Source organism: Microchirus variegatus (genome assembly GCF_963457635.1).
Source record: "Microchirus variegatus genome assembly, chromosome: 20".
NCBI lineage: Eukaryota > Metazoa > Chordata > Actinopteri > Pleuronectiformes > Soleidae > Microchirus > Microchirus variegatus.
In genome coordinates, this window is record NC_139821.1 from 2,852,448 (window position 1) to 2,871,868 (window position 19,421).

Sequence of the window (19,421 nt, forward strand, 5' to 3'; positions counted from 1 at the left end):
TTTAATTAGAAAAAATGCTACACTAAAACAAAATAGACAAAATTTAATTTACAAGATTATTACAAGACTAATTTTTTAGTGTTTTCTGTCTAGAATGACACTGATTTGTTTCCATGTGTAAATAATATCAACTATGTCTAATATAAAATAGAAATATAAGACATTTTTATTCATATTTATACTATTTTTTTTGTCACTTTTCTGTTTTTTACAATATTTTACTGCCTTATTTTTTACAGTGTTTTCAGTCTAACGTGACCGTAAATGAACACTTTGGACGTAATGATGCTAGTTAATGGTTAAGTGTTTTGTCAGTGACAGAAGCTCCGCCCCCTCTGTCTCCATCTGTACTTTAAACTCTGCTCTTTGACAAATATTTGCTGCTCTGACTTTGTTTCAAAAACACTCACTCACTCATTCACTGTGACAGGAGCGGTTTATTCTGCTGTGAGTGAATTAAATCACAAAGGATAAAAAAAAAAAATCAAGATGTGCAGCAGTTACAGACTCCTGGTGGAAAACGCTCGGCAGATCGTTTTAATCTGCAGCGACGGAGAGAAATACCTGCGAGGACGAGATCTGCAGAGTCTGAGTGTGATCGACAACGGCAGCGTCGTCGTCGGACGGTGAGTTTGTGTTTGTTTAAGAAGTATTAAATGTCATAGAAATAAGATTTTGTAGCTCGTCTCACATTTTCAGATGTAAGTCACGGGAATTTGAAATGCTTTTCATCTAAATGGATAAAAAATGTGATGAAACTGGGTGAAATTAAGTTTTTAAAGCTCTCTGGTGCCCCCTAGTGTCTAAAGTGGCTCATTACAGGCTAAATAATACCAATTTTGTTCACGCTAGCTCGTTTTTTGACTTCTAAAACTTGACTTATTATACAGTTATTAACATTTTCACTGTACAATGAAATATTAATCAGAATGAACTCTTGATACTCTTAAAAAAAAAACTGCTTTTAAAGGTGCAGTGTGTAAAATTTAGGCAAACTTTTTTTTTTCATTAATAGTTGAACTTAAAATTCTGTTTTAAATTTTAGTTTACAATCATCTAATTGTGTCAATTTTTTCATTTTTGTTGCCCCCAATGTTTTTACAGTAGCCCACAGTGGACAAACTAATCATGTTTTGAGGTTTGACGCTAGCTAAAGGCTACGTAGGATCCCCAACGTGCGACTACACCAGTAAATGCTGCTAAATTTTATGCACCGTACCTTTAAATTAGCGGTAAACCTACGTATTTTTTTTAGCATTTTGTTAACAATTTCTGTCTTTAACTTCGGCTTAAGTTTTGCTTTCGAGGCCGTTTGTTTCCACAGGGGAAATCGCGCGCTCGGCGGCCATTTTAGGAACGAGCGAGTCTGAGCTCCATGTCGTCGTGTGTTTTGTTTATTTATTTATTTATTTATTTATTTATTTATTCCTTTCTTTGTTTCTCGGTGCAGTGACGGCCTCATTAAAGCGGTGGGACCCGCGGAAACCATCGCAGCTCAGTTTTCCGAGGCGACGTTCGACAAAGTCATCGACGCGTCAGGAATGTGCGTCCTGCCCGGTGAGAACATCCGACCCCAAAATGGCCGCATGATAACTCGTACTCTGTTGTGTAACGGTTTGTTTTTTCCAAATTCTCAACCGGAACATGGGTGACATCACTGTTTTTTTCCGAGTTCCGATGTAAATGGAACTCAGCCGTAAGTCCGTAAAACGCAATCTTGGAGGAATGAGGCATTAACGGCTGTACCGTTATTATCAGTGGAGTTAGCATTTAACGTTAATCTGGTTTATTATTCTCTTGATGTCTCTGATGACGATTATTTCCATAATTTATTATTTTCTTGATTTAACCAAGCACTTATTTGGTCCAGAAAACTTGAAAAAACAAACTAAAATTAATCAATTTTAATGGTTTTTCTGATAAACGGAGGAAAGAAACTAGAAAATATTCACCTGAGCTTGTTTGAATTAGCCATTTCATGACTTAAATGCATTAAAGGTGCATTATGTAACAAATCTAAAGCAACTGGCCATAAAATCCTCCTAATATGTCACAGAGACTCAGGAATAATGTTCATATAACAAACTGAACTCACCAACAACAGTACAGACAAAATATTTGCATTCCAAAAAATATTTTGCAGACTGCAAATCATGTTTACGCTTTGAAATCATGTTTTTAGCATGTGGCGCCACCTACCGCCGTCTACCAATCATTGCAGTCAGTAGAGTCTCAGCTGCCGCGCAACCGCGGGTTGCCAGTTACGTCAGAAATCGAAAACCGAAAAGACCCTCTGTGTTTTTAATTTGAATGTAGTAACTGTTTTTGGCCACATTCTTACATATGGCGCCTTTAAATAATGCTCCTTTAAAGGTCCAATGTGTAAGATTTAGTGTATGGGCTGGAAACTGCGCATTTCCATACAAACATTTGAGTTTTTTTCCCCAGAAAAATAACGATAAACACTAAAATACCAACCGAAGCCGCGAGAGGTGACGTCGTTTGTCTGTTTTTGTTGTTCCAGGTTTGGTCGACGCTCACACTCATCCGGTCTGGGCCGGAGACAGAGTGCACGAATTTGCAATGAAGGTAAAAATCGACAAACAAACAAACATAACTATTCATTTATATGTTTTTTTTTCCCCCCCCTGAAGCTTTTATCTTCTTTCCCGCCTCCAGCTGGCCGGAGCCTCCTACATGGACGTCCACCGAGCCGGCGGCGGCATCCACTTCACCGTGGAGCACACTCGAGCGGCGTCGACCTCCGACCTCCTGACCTCCCTGCGGAGCAGGCTGCAGCGGATGCAGCGGGCGGGGACGACGCTGGTGGAGTGCAAGAGCGGCTACGGCCTGGAGCTGGAGACCGAGCTCAAGATGCTGCGGGTGATCGAGGAGGCCGGGCGGCGTCTGCCCATCAACATCTCCTCGACCTTCTGCGGAGCGCACGCCGTGCCCGAGTACGACTCCATCTCCGTCGCTCTTTTATTTAAATCAGTTATAGTTTATTTATTGTTTTTCCTGCGGGTTAATCCAGAGGGAAGACGGAGGCGGAAGCCACGGACGACGTCCTGCGCGTCCAGCTGCCGCGCCTCGGGGAGCAGATGTCCGCCGGGAACCTGGCGGTGGACAACATCGACGTCTTCTGCGAGCGCGGCGTGTTCGGCGTGGCGTCGGCGCGCGCCATCCTGCGCGCGGGGAAAGACATGGGCCTCAACATCAACTTCCACGGCGACGAGCTTCACCCGATGAACGCCGCGCAGGTACCGTTTCGTCCGCGGTGCGTTTGTTCCTTATATTGCTCCTGGTTCTCAAAGTGCGGCCCGGGGCCCAATGGCGGCCCGCAGAAACATTTCTGGCGGCCCCCGCATTGAATTACAGTTGATAGTTTTAATCCAGGAGCTACTGAGCTTGTTAAATGTTTATTTAGCAACATTACTGGATACAGACCAATAAGTGTAAACAAAAATACTGGGTATTTACCTGGTTTCTATATGGTGAATTTTAGTGTATTATTGTGTTATAAGCTGGTAATAAGCAGGTAGCTACAGCCTCCAATTACTAGCTATTTACCCAGTAAATATATGGTAACAGAAATGTGTTACTTGGTATTAACCTGTAATTAGAAGGTAAGAACAATGGCCAAAATACTGGGTAATTACCCAGTAAATTGAAAAAGCGTTATTACATTAATGCTTAAATTACATTATATTAACGCTTATATTACTTAACGCTAAACTGTAGAACTGCAATCTGGTCATTAAAATTATTATTAGTTTTTGGTCGGGTTTTTTTTTTCCTTTGGCGGCCCTCAGTCCAATGTTGGGTTCCTAAATTGGCCCTCGGGTATCAAAACTTTGAGAACCCCTGTTATATTGTGATCGCGATATCTCGGGAACGGCTTGACGGGTTTTCTTCAAATTTGGTATAAATGTTCGTCGCCGCTAACGCACGAGACGCTGCGATTTCGGTGTTAATCGCTCTAACGTAAAACCTCACGGGGACATTAAGAACTTCTCCAGAACACTGCGACGGAATCCTTTCAAATTTGGTACAACCTTGAAGGGTCGATGTGACCTCGTGGAACATGTTTTTTCTGCCTTTAAAATTCACTTTTTAAGTCAACAAACTCTAGGCTGTAAACTATATTATACAAGAGAGGCAAACAACAACTTGGGATTAATTCAACTTTTTTAATCAAATACTGATTTGGGCCAAATTGGACTGATTTGGGCCAAAAGTTACTCTTTTTATACTTTATTATTCTAAAGTCTTGGCTCTTTTAATGTCTAAAGTGGTGTCTTCGGAACTTAAACTTTGTTTTCTGATGTTTTTAAGTTGTTCACTCGTAAGTAGCAAAAAAAATAAAGCTGTAACCGATGATTATTTTAATAAACATTGATAAAAAGTTACTTTTCAGCACCTAAAACGGTTAAAAATAATGCTTCTGTTCAATCAAGAAACCAAAACCCCTAAAATATTTATAATAATTGGACGTAAAACCCCCCAAAAAAGGCCTCAAATCCTTACACCATATTTGTCATTTTTCTTTTATTAGTCGATGTTTTTTGGGGGGGGGCAGTAGAAGAATAATCTTGTCTATAATTTACGAGATTACGCATGTCTCACGTTGTGCAGTTGGGAGCAGAGCTCGGAGCTTTAGCCGTCAGTCACCTGGAGGAAGTGAGCGACGAAGGAATCGCTGCCATGGCCGAAGCAAAGACCGCTGCAGTTCTGCTGCCCACGACGGCCTACATCCTCAGGTGTTCACCGCACACACACACACACACACACACGCGCACACACACACACACAGGTGTGTAATTATGTGTGTGTGTGTGTTCAGGCTTCCTCAGCCTCGGGCCAGAGACATGCTGGAGGCCGGAGTGATCGTGGCCCTCGGCAGCGACTTCAACCCCAACGCGTACTGCTGCTCCATGGTGAGTCTGACCCTGAGAAGGTCAAAGGTCAAACGTCTTCTCTGTCCATGTCCCCTCTGACTCTGTGTCTCTCAAAGACGAGGAAGGACACAAAGGACTTTTCCACTGTTTTCCACCATGTCTTTTCTGGTCCCGATTTTTTTTTTTTTTGGGAGATTTTTTTTCCGGGCTGAATTTACGAAAAAAATTTGAATCTCAAATTTATGCAAAAAGAAAAAAAGGCTGGGTATGAATTTATGAGATTTTGTTTCCCAGTCTGAATTTACAAGATTTTTTTTTCGAGTCTCAAATTTACAAAATATGTTTTGAGTCTCAGATTTATGCCAAAAAAAAGTTTGGGTCTGAATTTACAAGATTTTTTTTGTAGGTCATGAATTTACAAGATTCTTTCGAGTCTCAAACGTATGAAATTTTTTTTCCGGATCTGAATTTACAAGATTTATTTGTTTTTTTTTATTTACGAGATTTTGTTTCCCAGTCTTAATTTACAAGATTTTTTTTCGAGTCTCAAATTTACAAAAAAAGTTTGAATTTACAAGATTTTTTTTCGAGTCTCAAATATACAAAAAATGTTTTGAGTCTCAGATTTATGCAAAAAAAAAAGTTTGGGTCTGAATTTAAAAGATTTTTTTTGTAGGCCATGAATTTACAATATTCTTTCAAGTGTCAAACGTATGAATTTTTTTTTCCGGATCTGAATTTACAAGATTTTTTTTTTGAGTCTCAAATGCACAAGATTTATTTTGGGTCTGAATTTATGAGATTTTTTTGAGTCTAAAATTTTCCGAGATTTTTTTCGAGTCGCAAATTTATGCAAAAAAAAATTAGGGTCTGAATTTCCGGGATTTTTTTTTTGAGTCTAAAATTTATGAGGAAAAATTTGGGTCTGAATTTTTTTTACAAAATTTGGGTCTGAATTTTTTTTACAAAATTTGGGTCTGAATTTTTTTTACAAAATTTGGGTCTGAATTTTTTTTACAAAATTTGGGTCTGAATTTTTTTTACAAAATTTGGTCTAAAACTCATAAAAATGGTTGCAATGACATCTTAGTCCATGATATTTGACACAAAATCAATATATTTACAATTAAATCAATGAGATTTCCATTTTCTAAGTACATGCTACATATTTTTTCCACTCATTTTAGTACAACATTTACTTTAATTTCACACAACATATAGTAATAATGTAGCCCTGAAGTTAAGAGTTAAACCTAAAATCATATAAATGTGTTGTGTAAATGAATTGGGAAGTGTCTTTGTCTTTGATAAACCTTCTCTCTCATCTTCCTCAGCCAATCGTGATGCACCTGGCCTGCGTCAACATGAAGATGTCCATGACTGAAGCTTTGGCCGCCGCCACCATCAACGCCGCGTACGCCCTCGGCCGCTCGCACACACACGGCTCTGTGGAGGTCGACAAACACGGCGACCTGCTGCTCCTCAACGTCACGCGGTACTAATATATTGTTTGTTTTTATTGTAAAATCCTCACATGCTGCAGTGATGAAGAACCGTGAGATATTAAGGTCGCTTTTTTAAGCTGTAAATGTACGGATTTACACATTTCTATATAGAATTAAATAAACATTTACTTTTTTTTTTACTATTTAAAACACTAATATTGTATTTCTCTACAGTTGGGAACATCTCATCTACCAGCTGGGCGGACACCAGGAGCTAATCCGCTACGTCGTCATCAAGGGAAACGTCGTCTACGACAACGACAACACTCTGGACTTGTGATCGCACAATCGTGGGAACTGATTTTTAAAATCAGAGAAGGTAAAAAAAATATCAACACGCAGACGATTCCCAGTCACTACACGGACGATTTTTAGCTACTTCCTGTTACTGCTAATGTCTCAGAACGGTACACAACTTGAGAAAATGTTACGTGGTTCCTAAAAAGGTCATAAAAATGCTTTATTTGTTAAAACTAACACAAGAAAATCAGCCGTTTTTAGACTGAGGTCAATGAATCAGAGTTACTGTTAAACTCACAACGATTTTTCGTATTAAAGTCAAATCTGAAATTCTCTTGAATTCGGTGTCTTTAAATTCTCTTTCATTCAAATTTGTTGACATGATCTCGTCCTTAAAGCCTAAAATGGTGCTTTTTTTCAGGTTTGAATTTACAAGAATTTTTTCAGGTCTGAATTCACAAAAAAAAAATTGGGTCTGAATTTACAATATTTTTTCGAGTCTTAAATGTACAATATTTTTTCGGGATTTTTCTGAATTTCCGAGATTTTTTTCGGGGTCTGACTTTACAAAAAAAGAAAGTTGGGTCTTAATTTACAAGATTTATTTTTCCGGGTCTGAATTTAAGTTCAAAATTTAAAAGTCTCAAATGTACAAGATATTTTCGGGTCTGAATTTACGAGATTTTTTTTTTTTTTTCGGGTCTGAATTTTCAAGATTTCTTTTCCGGGTGTGAATTAACGAGATTTCTTTGAGTCTCAAATGTACAAGATTTCTTTTCCGGGTGTGAATTAACAAGATTTTAATTCTCTTGAATTCTGCGTCCCCTCCTTCAAATTCTCTTCAATTCATAAAACATAAATTCTGCTTAATCACCTGTGTTTTTACAATTCGATCACATTGTCGTAAACCTTTTGAGTATCAGGATAATTGTTTTTTTCTTTCTTTGTCTTTTATTGAACACGTTAAAAAAAACCACAATGCTTGTTTCATCTAAAGCCGAGTTCACACCAACGAGACTTTTCAAGGAGTCAAAGGTTGAGATATCGCAGTTAGCAACAACCGCGACAATCGCAGGGTTAGCGGTGATTTTGAAAACACAAACGAGAGATGTGGACGTAAAATGTTGGGTTATCGTAGACGACCGGCGAACCCAGAACAATCGAATCAAAACAGTTAGCATATTTAAAAATGTCCGCACTTAGCAAAAATCTGAAAAGTGTAAAGTGTGAACTTGGCTTTAACGTACAGTATCTTTACATCATTATTATTATTCCACAGGCTTACGAGCTTCAACTCTCACTCTGATATCGTACAAAAAAACAACTCACTAATGCAATTTCTTTTTTTTAACGATAAAAAATATAAAAGTTCTAATGCTATGCACACAAAAATAACAGGTCCGTAACAGTAATAATCTGTCTTGATTCTGACTATACAACAAAAAGCTTGAAATGGAGCGGATTATATCGATTTATTTTCACGTTAACCACGTCAGGCTTCGTATTTCTTCCCCCCTCTGTGGATCTGTTGGTAAAGCGTCATGGAGAACGCCATGCCCAGCAGCTGTGGAACGGACAAACACCACCACGGTTACCATGGTTACGAGGCATCGGATTACACAAAATAACACAAATTATCGTTAAAAGTCCAGACTTTTAAAAATACACACTAGTCCAAATGAGACTGTACAAAGTCCGATATCTTAAAGTCGGACTAAAAAGTCTCGTTCTGAATTTACGATTTTTTTTTTTCGGGTCTCAAATGTACAAGATTTTTCTCGGGTCTGAATTAACAAGATTTTTTTTCAGGTCTCGCATGTATGAGATTTTTCTCGGGTCTGAATTAACAAGATTTTTTTCCAGGTCTCAAATTTATGCAAAATATACTGTGGGATTGAATTTCTGGGATTTTTTCTAAAAAAATTCAGACTAAAAACACCCAGATAACGCCGAGCTAGCCTGGACGTATTAGCCTTTAGCTAATACACCGAAAGTAATAGACGAGTCTTGTAAACAGAAGAATAAAACCATAACAACAAAACAGTCGTTTTTATGCTCCGACAGCTCAAAAAGAAGAAAATATTTTCAAAATAATGGAGGGTAGAAAGAATGGCGCTGTACATGCTAACAACTAGCCGCAAGCTAAAAAAAAAAAATGCACTAATCAGAATCAAAATAATGTTTTAATCCCTGCCGGGGGTAATTGCGTTTAAGAAAACAACAACATGAGCAACAGATAAACAGAATTTAACAGTGTGTGTGTGTTGTTTACCTGTACGACCAACACACACATGGCGATGGTTCCCAGCAGGTGTTTGTTCTCGTCCAGCCACTCCTCCACTTTCTCATAACAACCCTGAAACATCACAAAAACGGTTTAAAGAGGATTCTGATGATCTATTGTGGATTTTTTTGGTGGTAAAAATGTATTCAAACTAAATTATAATCTGTTTGTTTGCTTGTATAATCCCTGTAAAATAAGAAATCCTTAGATTTGAGTCTTTTTTATTCCCCGATGTGCTGTGATTTGTGACTTTTTGAATCGTTTTATGTGATTATTTTTGTTTTTTTTTGGTGAAATACCACATCATCAAAGTTCACCACTGACCCGTGTCCAGAAGGTGTTGGAGGCGTTGCGGCCGCAGTCGGGGAAAATGTGCTGGCAGCAGCGGTCGGGAACCACGTTTTCATGCAGAGCCACGTACCAGTCGTTGTGTCCGGACACTCCGCAACATCTCCACTGACGTGAACAAGGACACCGGCGCTTATTCTTCTGTCTCCTCTGATTTTGTTTTACTTAACCCAGCGTTCAACAGAACTCACCTCTGACTGTATGGTGTTCCACGCCGCCTTCAGCCCGGCGTTGTTGTCCGTGTTGTACAGAACCAGACCTTCTTTCAGGTCGCGTCTGGCGTTTTCACTCACCTGTGGAGGAGGAGGAGGAGAAAACAGATCACGTGACACCGCGTCGCGATTAAGAAAAACGGGAAAATATTCCTCCGATCGACGCTACCTTGTCGGTGTAGACGAAAAACAGGATGAGGAGGATGAGCTCGGCCAGGAGGATGATCAACAGGACGATGAAGAACTAAAAAAAGAAAGGAAACATGAGCCGAAACATGGAAGATGTTGTGTTTGTTCCTTTATAAACAAAAGTTAAACATTTTACTTTTCAAAAAAACATGTTATGGCAACATTTAGATGTAAATTTTGAAAAATTTACATGGGGTTTGGTGAAGGAGCCTGACTTTCAGGGCCAAAACACAATTCTTAAGGAATAAAAATATGTAAAGATGAGCCGAAACATGCAAGATGCTGCATTTGTTCATTTATAAACAAAAGTAAAAAATGTAACTTTTCAAAAAACATGTTCTAGCCGCATTTAGATGAAAAGTATGACAAATTTACATTGGGTTTGGTGAAGGAGCCTGACTTTCAGGCCAAAAACACAATTTAGGCCGTATCACTAATAGCACTGTGGGTAACGTAGTCCGCTTACACTGAGCAGCAGGCACTTGTTCTCCTTGATGGCGCCCAGGCAACCCAGGAAGCCCGTCACCATGACGACGGTGCCCAGGGTGATGATGAGGTTGGCGGCGGAGAGCGAGGGGAAGGAGGGCGACAGCGTGGCGAAGCTTCCCTGGGAAACCGAGAGCCAGACGCCGACACCCAGCAGTCCACAGCCACCCAGCTGAAACACACACACACACACACACACACACAGAGGAAATTGAGTCACTTTGAGTCATTCATTTGTGTTTTACTGATGTTATTTTCTTTACCCAGAAGAGCAGGTTGAAGAGGAAGAGCATGTACTTCACGCAGCAGATGCAGCCGCGAGCCATGGTTGAATTGACAGGTACTGCAATAGAAACAAAAGTAACTAATAGAAAACTCAAAACTGTATATAAGTACGCCATCTTAAGAATATGTTACCAAACTCCATTGAGAAAATTAGCAATTTTAGCTCACAGGGATCACAGGAGCTGCTTGACTTTGAGAAATTCAATTATTCAGTGCTATTTACGTCGCACGACCATGTTTACGTGCGTTTCGAAAGTCCGATTATAGTCCAACTAAGACGATAATTAGCGTCGCACACGTATGGCTGAGTGTAACTAGTCATCAGCGCGAGGTGAGTCAACGCGGTGACGACTGAATCGCAACAAACTCACCACTTCACAAACAGGAGAACGGAGGAAAACTCGAGACGTGAAACCTGTGAAACAAAAAGAAAATACGACGGTTAAATTAATGAGGGATCAAACTACTCAAATTGTGAAATTTTGTCCCAAAATCAAATACCCGACATTATGTTACAAATACATGTAACCAATGTTACAAAAATGAGTTGCCTTGGGTAAAAAGGTTTGCAATATTGTAGAAAAATGATGCCAACATTACACAAATTTCGTGTAATATTACAAAAACGCATTGCTAACAATACAAAAAAAATGCTTAACCTACCTTAAAGTGTTCAAACGTTATATTGTTACAAAATTACGGAAACGTATTGCTGCCACACATACAAAAAAAGTGAGGTGCTCAGTATTGTGTTATAACGAGAAACTATCACGTTATTTCGGGAAACTACTACGTTATAAAGAGAAACTATCGCGTTATTTCGAGAAACTAATACGTTTTAATGAGAAACTATCACGTTATTTTGAGAAACTATGACGTTATAATGAGTAACTACTACGTTATTGTGAGAAACTATTACGTTATAATGAGAAACTACTACTTTATAATGAGAAACGATCGCGTTATTTCGAGAAACTAATAAGTTATAATGAGAAACTATCCCGTTATTGTGAGAAACTATTACGTTATAATGAGAAACTATCGCGTTATTTCGAGAAACTATTACATTATAATGAGAAGCTATTATGAGAAACTATCACGTTATAATGAGAAACTACCGCGTTATTTCGAGAAACTATTACGTTATAATGAGAAACTATTATGCTATTATGAGAAACTATCGCGGTATTTCCAGAAACGATTCAGTTATAATGAGAAACTATCACATTATTTCGGGATAAGATGTTTTCTCGTTATAACGTCAAAACATCTCATCTTGAAATAACGCAATAGTTTCTCGTTATAACGTAATACTGAGCACCCTTATTTTTTTTGTATGTGGCAGCAATACGCTTCCGTACAAAATAATGTTACTTACAAAAAATGCTTACACTAGCTTAATGTTCCAAAAACAAAACTTTTATGTCACAAAACAAAATATTAGCATATTTCAAAACACTTGTAACCAATGTTACAAAAATGAGTTACCTTGCGTAAAAAGTGTTGCAATATTGTAGAACAATTATGCTAACATACAAATTTTGTGTAATATTACTAAAAGACGTTGCTAACTATACAAAAAAGTACTCCAAAATTATTATAATGTAACAAATTAATGTTAGTAACGTTACAAAAAATACTTACCCCACCTAAAAGTGTAATATTATAAAAACATGTTACTAACAAATTTTGGACCAAATTTTTTTTTTACCAAAAATGTGTCAAATTTTGGACGACTTTTTGTCAAAAAAAAAAAGTGTCATATTTCAAAAACACTTCTCAGACAGAGTGAGATTCCTGTTGTTTTCCCTACGATCTCTGATCCCAGCGTGACGTCACAGCTCTGAACTTCAGGCTGCGGTTTTTTTCCACACAAACTTTTTGTGACAAAATTAACGCCAAAAAACCGCCATTTTCTTCACTTTTCACGTCACGTCAGAGCACATTATTGTACGTTTTCACCGCAGCGGACACTTTATTTATTCTGTTTCTGTTTCCGCTGTGAGGAACAACAACGAGGGGAGAAAAGACAGAGGAGGAGGAGGAGGAGGAGGGGAAGAGAGTTTTCTTACCGTTCACCGCGAACTGAAGCTCATGTTCCCGGTAACGTCTCGACTCTGAGCCGCAGGAAAGTTCCGCTGCCTCTGGCTCACAGCATCACCGCGGAGAAAACCATAAAAGCGCTGGAAGTGAAAACGGTGGAGGCAGCTTTGAACTTTGGTCGATGGAAGAGGAGAAAAGAGGAGGAGGAAGAGGAGGAGATTTAAATGGAGGAGGGCGGAGGACGATGGAGCCAAAATGGAGGCGTGACTGCCGGTGGCTCACGAGGACCAGCACGGTAAGACATTTTTGGACGCTGAACCATGACATTTAAACATTTCTGATGCAGTTTTCATGACTTTATTCTTTTTTTTTTTTAATTCTAATTATCAGTCAAATTTTGTACGACATAGTATAGTATGACGTTTTGGTCAAATTTTGTACGACATAGTATTACATGACTTTTTGTCAAATTTTGTACAACATAGTATAGTATGACGTTTTGGTCAAATTTTGGACCAAAATTTTTCCCAAAAATGTGTCAAATTTTGGACGACATAGTATAACGTGACTTTTTGTCAAATTTTTTACAACATAGTATAGTATGACGTTTTGGTCAAATTTTGTACGACATAGTATAACATGACTTTTTGTCAAATTTTTTACAACATAGTACAGTATGACATTTTGGTCAAATTTTGGACCAAAAATTTTCCCAAAAATGTGTCAAATTTTGGACGACATAGTATAACGTGACTTTTTGTCAAATTTTTTACAACATAGTATAGTATGACGTTTTGGTCAAATTTTGTACGACAGTATAACATGACTTTTTGTCAAATTTTGGATGACATAGTATAGTAAGATGTTTTGGTCAAATTTTGTACGACATAGTATAACATGACTTTTTGTCAAATTTTGTACGACATAGTATAGTAAGATGTTTTGGTCAAATTTTGTACGACATAGTATAACATGACTTTTTGTCAAATTTTTTACAACATAGTATAGTATGACGTTTTGGTCAAATTTTGGACCAAAAATTTTCCCAAAAATGTGTCAAATTTTGGACAACATAGTATAATGTGACTTTTTGTCAAATTTGGGATGACATAGTATAGTAAGATGTTTTGGTCAAATTTTGTACGACATAGTATAACATGACTTTTTGTCAAATTTTTTACAACATAGTATAGTATGACGTTTTGGTCAAATTTTGGACCAAAAATTTTCCCAAAAATGTGTCAAATTTTGGACAACATAGTATAACATGACTTTTTGTCAAATTTTGGATGACATAGTATAGTAAGATGTTTTGGTCAAATTTGTACGACATAGTATAACATGACTTTTTGTCAAATTTTTTACAACATAGTATAGTATGACGTTTTGGTCAAATTTTGGACCAAACATTTTCCCAAAAATGTGTCAAATTTTGGACAACATAGGAGAACATGACTTTTTGTCAAATTTTGGATGACATAGTATAGTAAGATGTTTTGGTCAAATTTTGTACGACAAAGTATAACATGACTTTTTGTCAAATTTTTTACAACATAGTATAGTATGATGTTTTGGTCAAATTTTGGACCAAACATTTTCCCAAAAATGTGTCAAATTTTGGACAACATAGTATAACATGACTTTTTGTCAAATTTTGGATGACATAGTATAGTAAGATGTTTTGGTCAAATTTTGGATGACATAGTATAGTAAGATGTTTTGGTCAAATTTGTACGACATAGTATAGTATGACGTTTTGGTCAAATTTTGTACGACATAGTATAGTAAGATGTTTTGGTCAAATTTGTACGACATAGTATAGTATGACGTTTTGGTCAAATTTTGTACGACATAGTATAACATGACTTTTTGTCAAATTTTGTACAACATAGTAAAGTATGACGTTTTGGTCAAATTTTGGACCAAAAATGTTCCCAAAAATGTGTCAAATTTTGGACGACATAGTATAACGTGACTTTTTGTCAAATTTTTTACAACATAGTATAGTATGACGTTTTGGTCAAATTTTGTACGACATAGTATAACATGACTTTTTGTCAAATTTTGTACGACATAGTATAGTAAGATGTTTTGGTCAAATTTTGTACGACATAGTATAACATGACTTTTTGTCAAATTTTGGATGACATAGTATAGTAAGATGTTTTGGTCAAATTTTGTACGACATAGTATAACATGACTTTTTGTCAAATTTTTTACAACATAGTATAGTATGACGTTTTGGTCAAATTTTGGACCAAAAATTTTCCCAAAAATGTGTCAAATTTTGGACAACATAGTATAACGTGACTTTTTGTCAAATTTTGGATGACAGAGTATAGTAAGATGTTTTGGTCAAATTTTGTACGACAAAGTATAACATGACTTTTTGTCAAATTTTTTACAACATAGTATAGTATGACGTTTTGGTCAAATTTTGGACCAAAAATTTTCCCAAAAATGTGTCAAATTTTGGACAACATAGTATAATGTGACTTTTTGTCAAATTTGGGATGACATAGTATAGTAAGATGTTTTGGTCAAATTTTGTACGACATAGTATAACATGACTTTTTGTCAAATTTTGGATGACATAGTATAGTATAACTTTTTGTCAAATTTTGGACCAAAAATGTTCCCAAAAATGTTCCCAAAAATGTGTCAAATTTTGGACGACATAGTATAACGTGACTTTTTGTCAAATTTTGGATGACAGAGTATAGTAAGATGTTTTGGTCAAATTTTGTACGACATAGTATAACATGACTTTTTGTCAAATTTTTTACAACATAGTATAGTATGACGTTTTGGTCAAATTTTGGACCAAAAATTTTCCCAAAAATGTGTCAAATTTTGGACAACATAGTATAATGTGACTTTTTGTCAAATTTGGGATGACATAGTATAGCAAGATGTTTTGGTCAATTTTTGGACCAAAAATTTTCCCAAAAATGTGTCAAATTTTGTACGACATAGTATAACATGACTTTTTGTCAAATTTTGGATGACATAGTATAGTAAAACTTTTTGTCAAATTTTGGACCAAAAATGTTCCCAAAAATGTTCCCAAAAATGTTCCCAAAAATGTTCCCAAAAATGTGTCAAATTTTGTACGACATAGTATAACGTGTCTTTTTGTCAAATTTTTTACAACATAGTATAGTATGACGTTTTGGTCAAATTTTGTACGACATAGTATAACATGACTTTTTGTCAAATTTTGGATGACAGAGTATAGTAAGATGTTTTGGTCAAATTTTGTACGACATAGTATAACATGACTTTTTGTCAAATTTTTTACAACATAGTATAGTATGACGTTTTGGTCAAATTTTGGACCAAAAATTTTCCCAAAAATGTGTCAAATTTTGGACAACATAGTATAATGTGACTTTTTGTCAAATTTGGGATGACATAGTATAGTAAGATGTTTTGGTCAAATTTTGTACGACATAGTATAACATGACTTTTTGTCAAATTTTGGATGACATAGTATAGTAAAACTTTTTGTCAAATTTTGGACCAAAAATGTTCCCAAAAATGTTCCCAAAAATGTTCCCAAAAATGTTCCCAAAAATGTTCCCAAAAATGTTCCCAAAAATGTGTCAAATTTTGGACGACATAGTATAACGTGACTTTTTGTCAAATTTTTTACAACATAGTATAGTATGACGTTTTGGTCAAATTTTGTACGACATAGTATAACATGACTTTTTGTTAAATTTTGGATGACAGAGTATAGTAAGATGTTTTGGTCAAATTTTGTACGACATAGTATAACATGACTTTTTGTCAAATTTTTTACAACATAGTATAGTATGACATTTTGGTCAAATTTTGGACCAAAAATTTTCCCAAAAATTTGTCAAATTTTGGACAACATAGTATAACATGACTTTTTGCCCAATTTTGGATGACATAGTATAGTAAGATGTTTTGGTCAAATTTGTACGACATAGTATAACATGACTTTTTGTCAAATTTTTTACAACATAGTATAGTATGACGTTTTGGTCAAATTTTGGACCAAAAATGTTCCCAAAAATGTGTAAAATTTTGGACAACATAGGAGAACATGACTTTTTGTCAAATTTTGGATGACAAAGTATAGTAAGATGTTTTGGTCAAATTTTGTACGACAAAGTATAACATGACTTTTTGTCAAATTTTTTACAACATAGTATAGTATGACGTTTTGGTCAAATTTTGGACCAAACATTTTCCTGACTTTTTGTCAAATTTTGGATGACGTAGTATAGTAAGATGTTTTGGTCAAATTTTGTACAACATAGTATAACATGACTTTTTGTCAAATTTTGGATGACATAGTATAGTAAGATGTTTTGGTCAAATTTTGTACGACATAGTATAACATGTTTTTTTGTCAAATTTTTTACAACATAGTATAGTATGACGTTTTGGTCAAATTTTGGACCAAACATTTTCCTTCCTTCTTGTCAAATTTTGGATGACGTAGTATAGTAAGATGTTTTGGTCAAATTTTGTACGACATAGTATAACATGACTTTTTGTCAAATTTTTTACAACATAGTATAGTATGACGTTTTGGTCAAATTTTGGACCAAAAATTTTCCCAAAAATGTGTCAAATTTTGGACGACATAGTATAACGTGACTTTTTGTCAAATTTTTTACAACATAGTATAGTATGACGTTTTGGTCAAATTTTGTACGACATAGTATAACATGACTTTTTGTCAAATTTTGGATGACAGAGTTTAGTAAGATGTTTTGGTCAAATTTTGTACGACATAGTATAACATGACTTTTTGTCAAATTTTTTACAACATAGTATAGTATGACGTTTTGGTCAAATTTTGGACCAAAAATTTTCCCAAAAATGTGTCAAATTTTGGACAACATAGTATAACATGACTTTTTGTCAAATTTTGGATGACAGTATAGTAAGATGTTTTGGTCAAATTTTGTACGACATAGTATAACATGACTTTTTGTCAAATTTCGGATGACAGAGTTTAGTAAGATGTTTTGGTCAAATTTTGTACGACATAGTATAACATGACTTTTTGTCAAATTTTTTACAACATAGTATAGTATGACGTTTTGGTCAAATTTTGGACCAAAAATTTTCCCAAAAATGTGTCAAATTTTGGACGACATAGTATAACGTGACTTTTTGTCAAATTTTTTACAACATAGTATAGTATGACTTTTTGTCAAATTTTGGATGACAGAGTATAGTAAGATGTTTTGGTCAAATTTTGTACGACATAGTATAACATGACTTTTTGTCAAATTTTGGATGACAGTATAGTAAGATGTTTTGGTCAAATTTTGTACGACATAGTATAACATGACTTTTTGTCAAATTTTGGATGACATAGTATAGTAAGATGTTTTGGTCAAATTTTGTACGACATAGTATAACATGTTTTTTTGTCAAATTTTTTACAACATAGTATAGTATGACGTTTTGGTCAAATTTTGGACCAAACATTTTCCTGACTTTTTGTCAAATTTTGGATGACGTAGTATAGTAAGATGTTTTGGTCAAATTTTGTACGACATAGTATAACATGACTTTTTGTCAAATTTTTTACAACATAGTGTAGTATGACGTTTTGGTCAAATTTTGGACCAAAAATTTTCCCAAAAATGTGTCAAATTTTGGACGACATAGTATAACGTGACTTTTTGTCAAATTTTTTACAACATAGTATAGTATGACGTTTTGGTCAAATTTTGGACCAAACATTTTCCTGACTTTTTGTCAAATTTTGGATGACGTAGTATAGTAAGATGTTTTGGTCAAATTTTGTACGACATAGTATAACATGACTTTTTGTCAAATTTTTTACAACATAGTATAGTATGACGTTTTGGTCAAATTTTGGACCAAAAATTTTCCCAAAAATGTGTCAAATTTTGGACGACATAGTATAACGTGACTTTTTGTCAAATTTTTTACAACATAGTATAGTATGACTTTTTGTCAAATTTTGGATGACAGAGTAGAGTAAGATGTTTTGGTCAAATTTTGTACGACATAGTATAACATGACTTTTTGTCAAATTTTTTACAACATAGTATAGTATGAGGTTTTGGTCAAATTTTGGACCAAAAATTTTCCCAAAAATGTGTCAAATTTTGGACAACATAGTATAACATGACTTTTTGTCAAATTTTTTACAACATAGTATAATGTGACTTTTTGTCAAATTTGGGATGACATAGTATAGTAAGATGTTTTGGTCAAATTTTGTACGACATAGTATAACATGACTTTTTGTCAAATTTTGGATGACATAGTATAGTAAAACTTTTTGTCAAATTTTGGACCAAAATTGTTTTTTCAAAAAAATTATCAGAATTTGGACGTATTGGTGTGGTATGACATTGAGCTCGATAACATAATATATAATATATGACGTTTTGTGTCAAATTTTGGAGCAATATTTTTTTCCCCAAAAATGTGTCAAATTTTGAACGACATGGTATAGTATGACGTTTTGGTCAAATTTTGGACGACAGTATAGTATGACGTTTTGGTCAACTTTTGGACCAAATTTTTTTTTTCCTAAAAATGTATCTATTTTGGACGACATAGTATAACGTGACTCTTTGTCAAATTTTGGACGACAGTATAGTATGACATTTTGTCACTTTTTGGACCAAACATTTTTTTCCCCAAAAAATGTACCGATTTTGGACGACATAGTATAAAGTGACTTTTTGTCAAATTTTGGACCAATATTGAAAAAAAAAAAAAAAGTTCAGATTTTGGACAAAATAGTATAGTATAACATTTTGGTCAAATTTTGGCCGACTTATGATCCTATGACTTTGTGGTCAAATTTTGGACGACGTGATAGTATGACTTTCTAGTCAAGTTTCTGACGACATGCTATCGTGTAACTTTTCTGTCAAATTTTGAACGACATACTTAACTG

General features: G+C 35.4%; 2 protein-coding genes across 3 annotated transcripts; one reads left to right on the top strand and one right to left on the bottom strand.

Annotated features, from left to right (window-relative positions):
• Window positions 1-489: 489 nt before the first annotated feature.
• Window positions 490-6,683, top strand: amdhd1 (amidohydrolase domain containing 1; the record flags this gene model as incomplete). The annotated part of the gene is made up of 9 exons (XM_083906871.1): window positions 490-626; window positions 1,451-1,557; window positions 2,525-2,589; window positions 2,680-2,957; window positions 3,035-3,260; window positions 4,636-4,760; window positions 4,844-4,937; window positions 6,233-6,393; window positions 6,578-6,683. 9 exons carry the CDS (start codon window positions 490-492, stop codon window positions 6,681-6,683), a joined length of 1,299 nt encoding a protein of 432 aa, XP_083762997.1.
• Window positions 6,684-7,629: 946 nt separating this feature from the next.
• On the bottom strand, window positions 7,630-12,661 carry LOC310941877 (tetraspanin-9). 2 transcript variants are annotated; one of them, XM_083907125.1, is made up of 9 exons: window positions 12,520-12,661; window positions 10,819-10,862; window positions 10,426-10,505; window positions 10,143-10,334; window positions 9,657-9,731; window positions 9,467-9,568; window positions 9,252-9,383; window positions 8,916-8,999; window positions 7,630-8,207 (listed from the first exon to the last, which is right to left on the bottom strand). In XM_083907125.1, exons 3-9 carry the CDS (start codon window positions 10,486-10,488, stop codon window positions 8,136-8,138), a joined length of 720 nt encoding a protein of 239 aa, XP_083763251.1. In that variant the 5' UTR covers window positions 10,489-10,505; window positions 10,819-10,862; window positions 12,520-12,661; the 3' UTR covers window positions 7,630-8,135. The 2 variants fall into 2 exon arrangements, with proteins under 2 accessions (XP_083763251.1, XP_083763252.1); XM_083907126.1 differs by lacking the exon at window positions 10,819-10,862.
• Between the last annotated feature and the right edge of the window lie 6,760 nt (window positions 12,662-19,421).

Bases quoted from the DNA above. Each gene is read 5' to 3' on its own strand.
- LOC310941877 (XM_083907126.1), bottom strand. From the start codon at position 10,488: ATGGCTCGCGGCTGCATCTGCTGCGTGAAGTACATGCTCTTCCTCTTC. The intron at 10,335-10,425 runs GTAAAGAAAATA...TGTGTGTTTCAG, and splicing joins TCTTCAACCTGCTCTTCTGG to CTGGGTGGCTGTGGACTGCT. The intron at 9,732-10,142 runs GTAAGCGGACTA...TTCTTTTTTTAG, and splicing joins ACAAGTGCCTGCTGCTCAGT to TTCTTCATCGTCCTGTTGAT.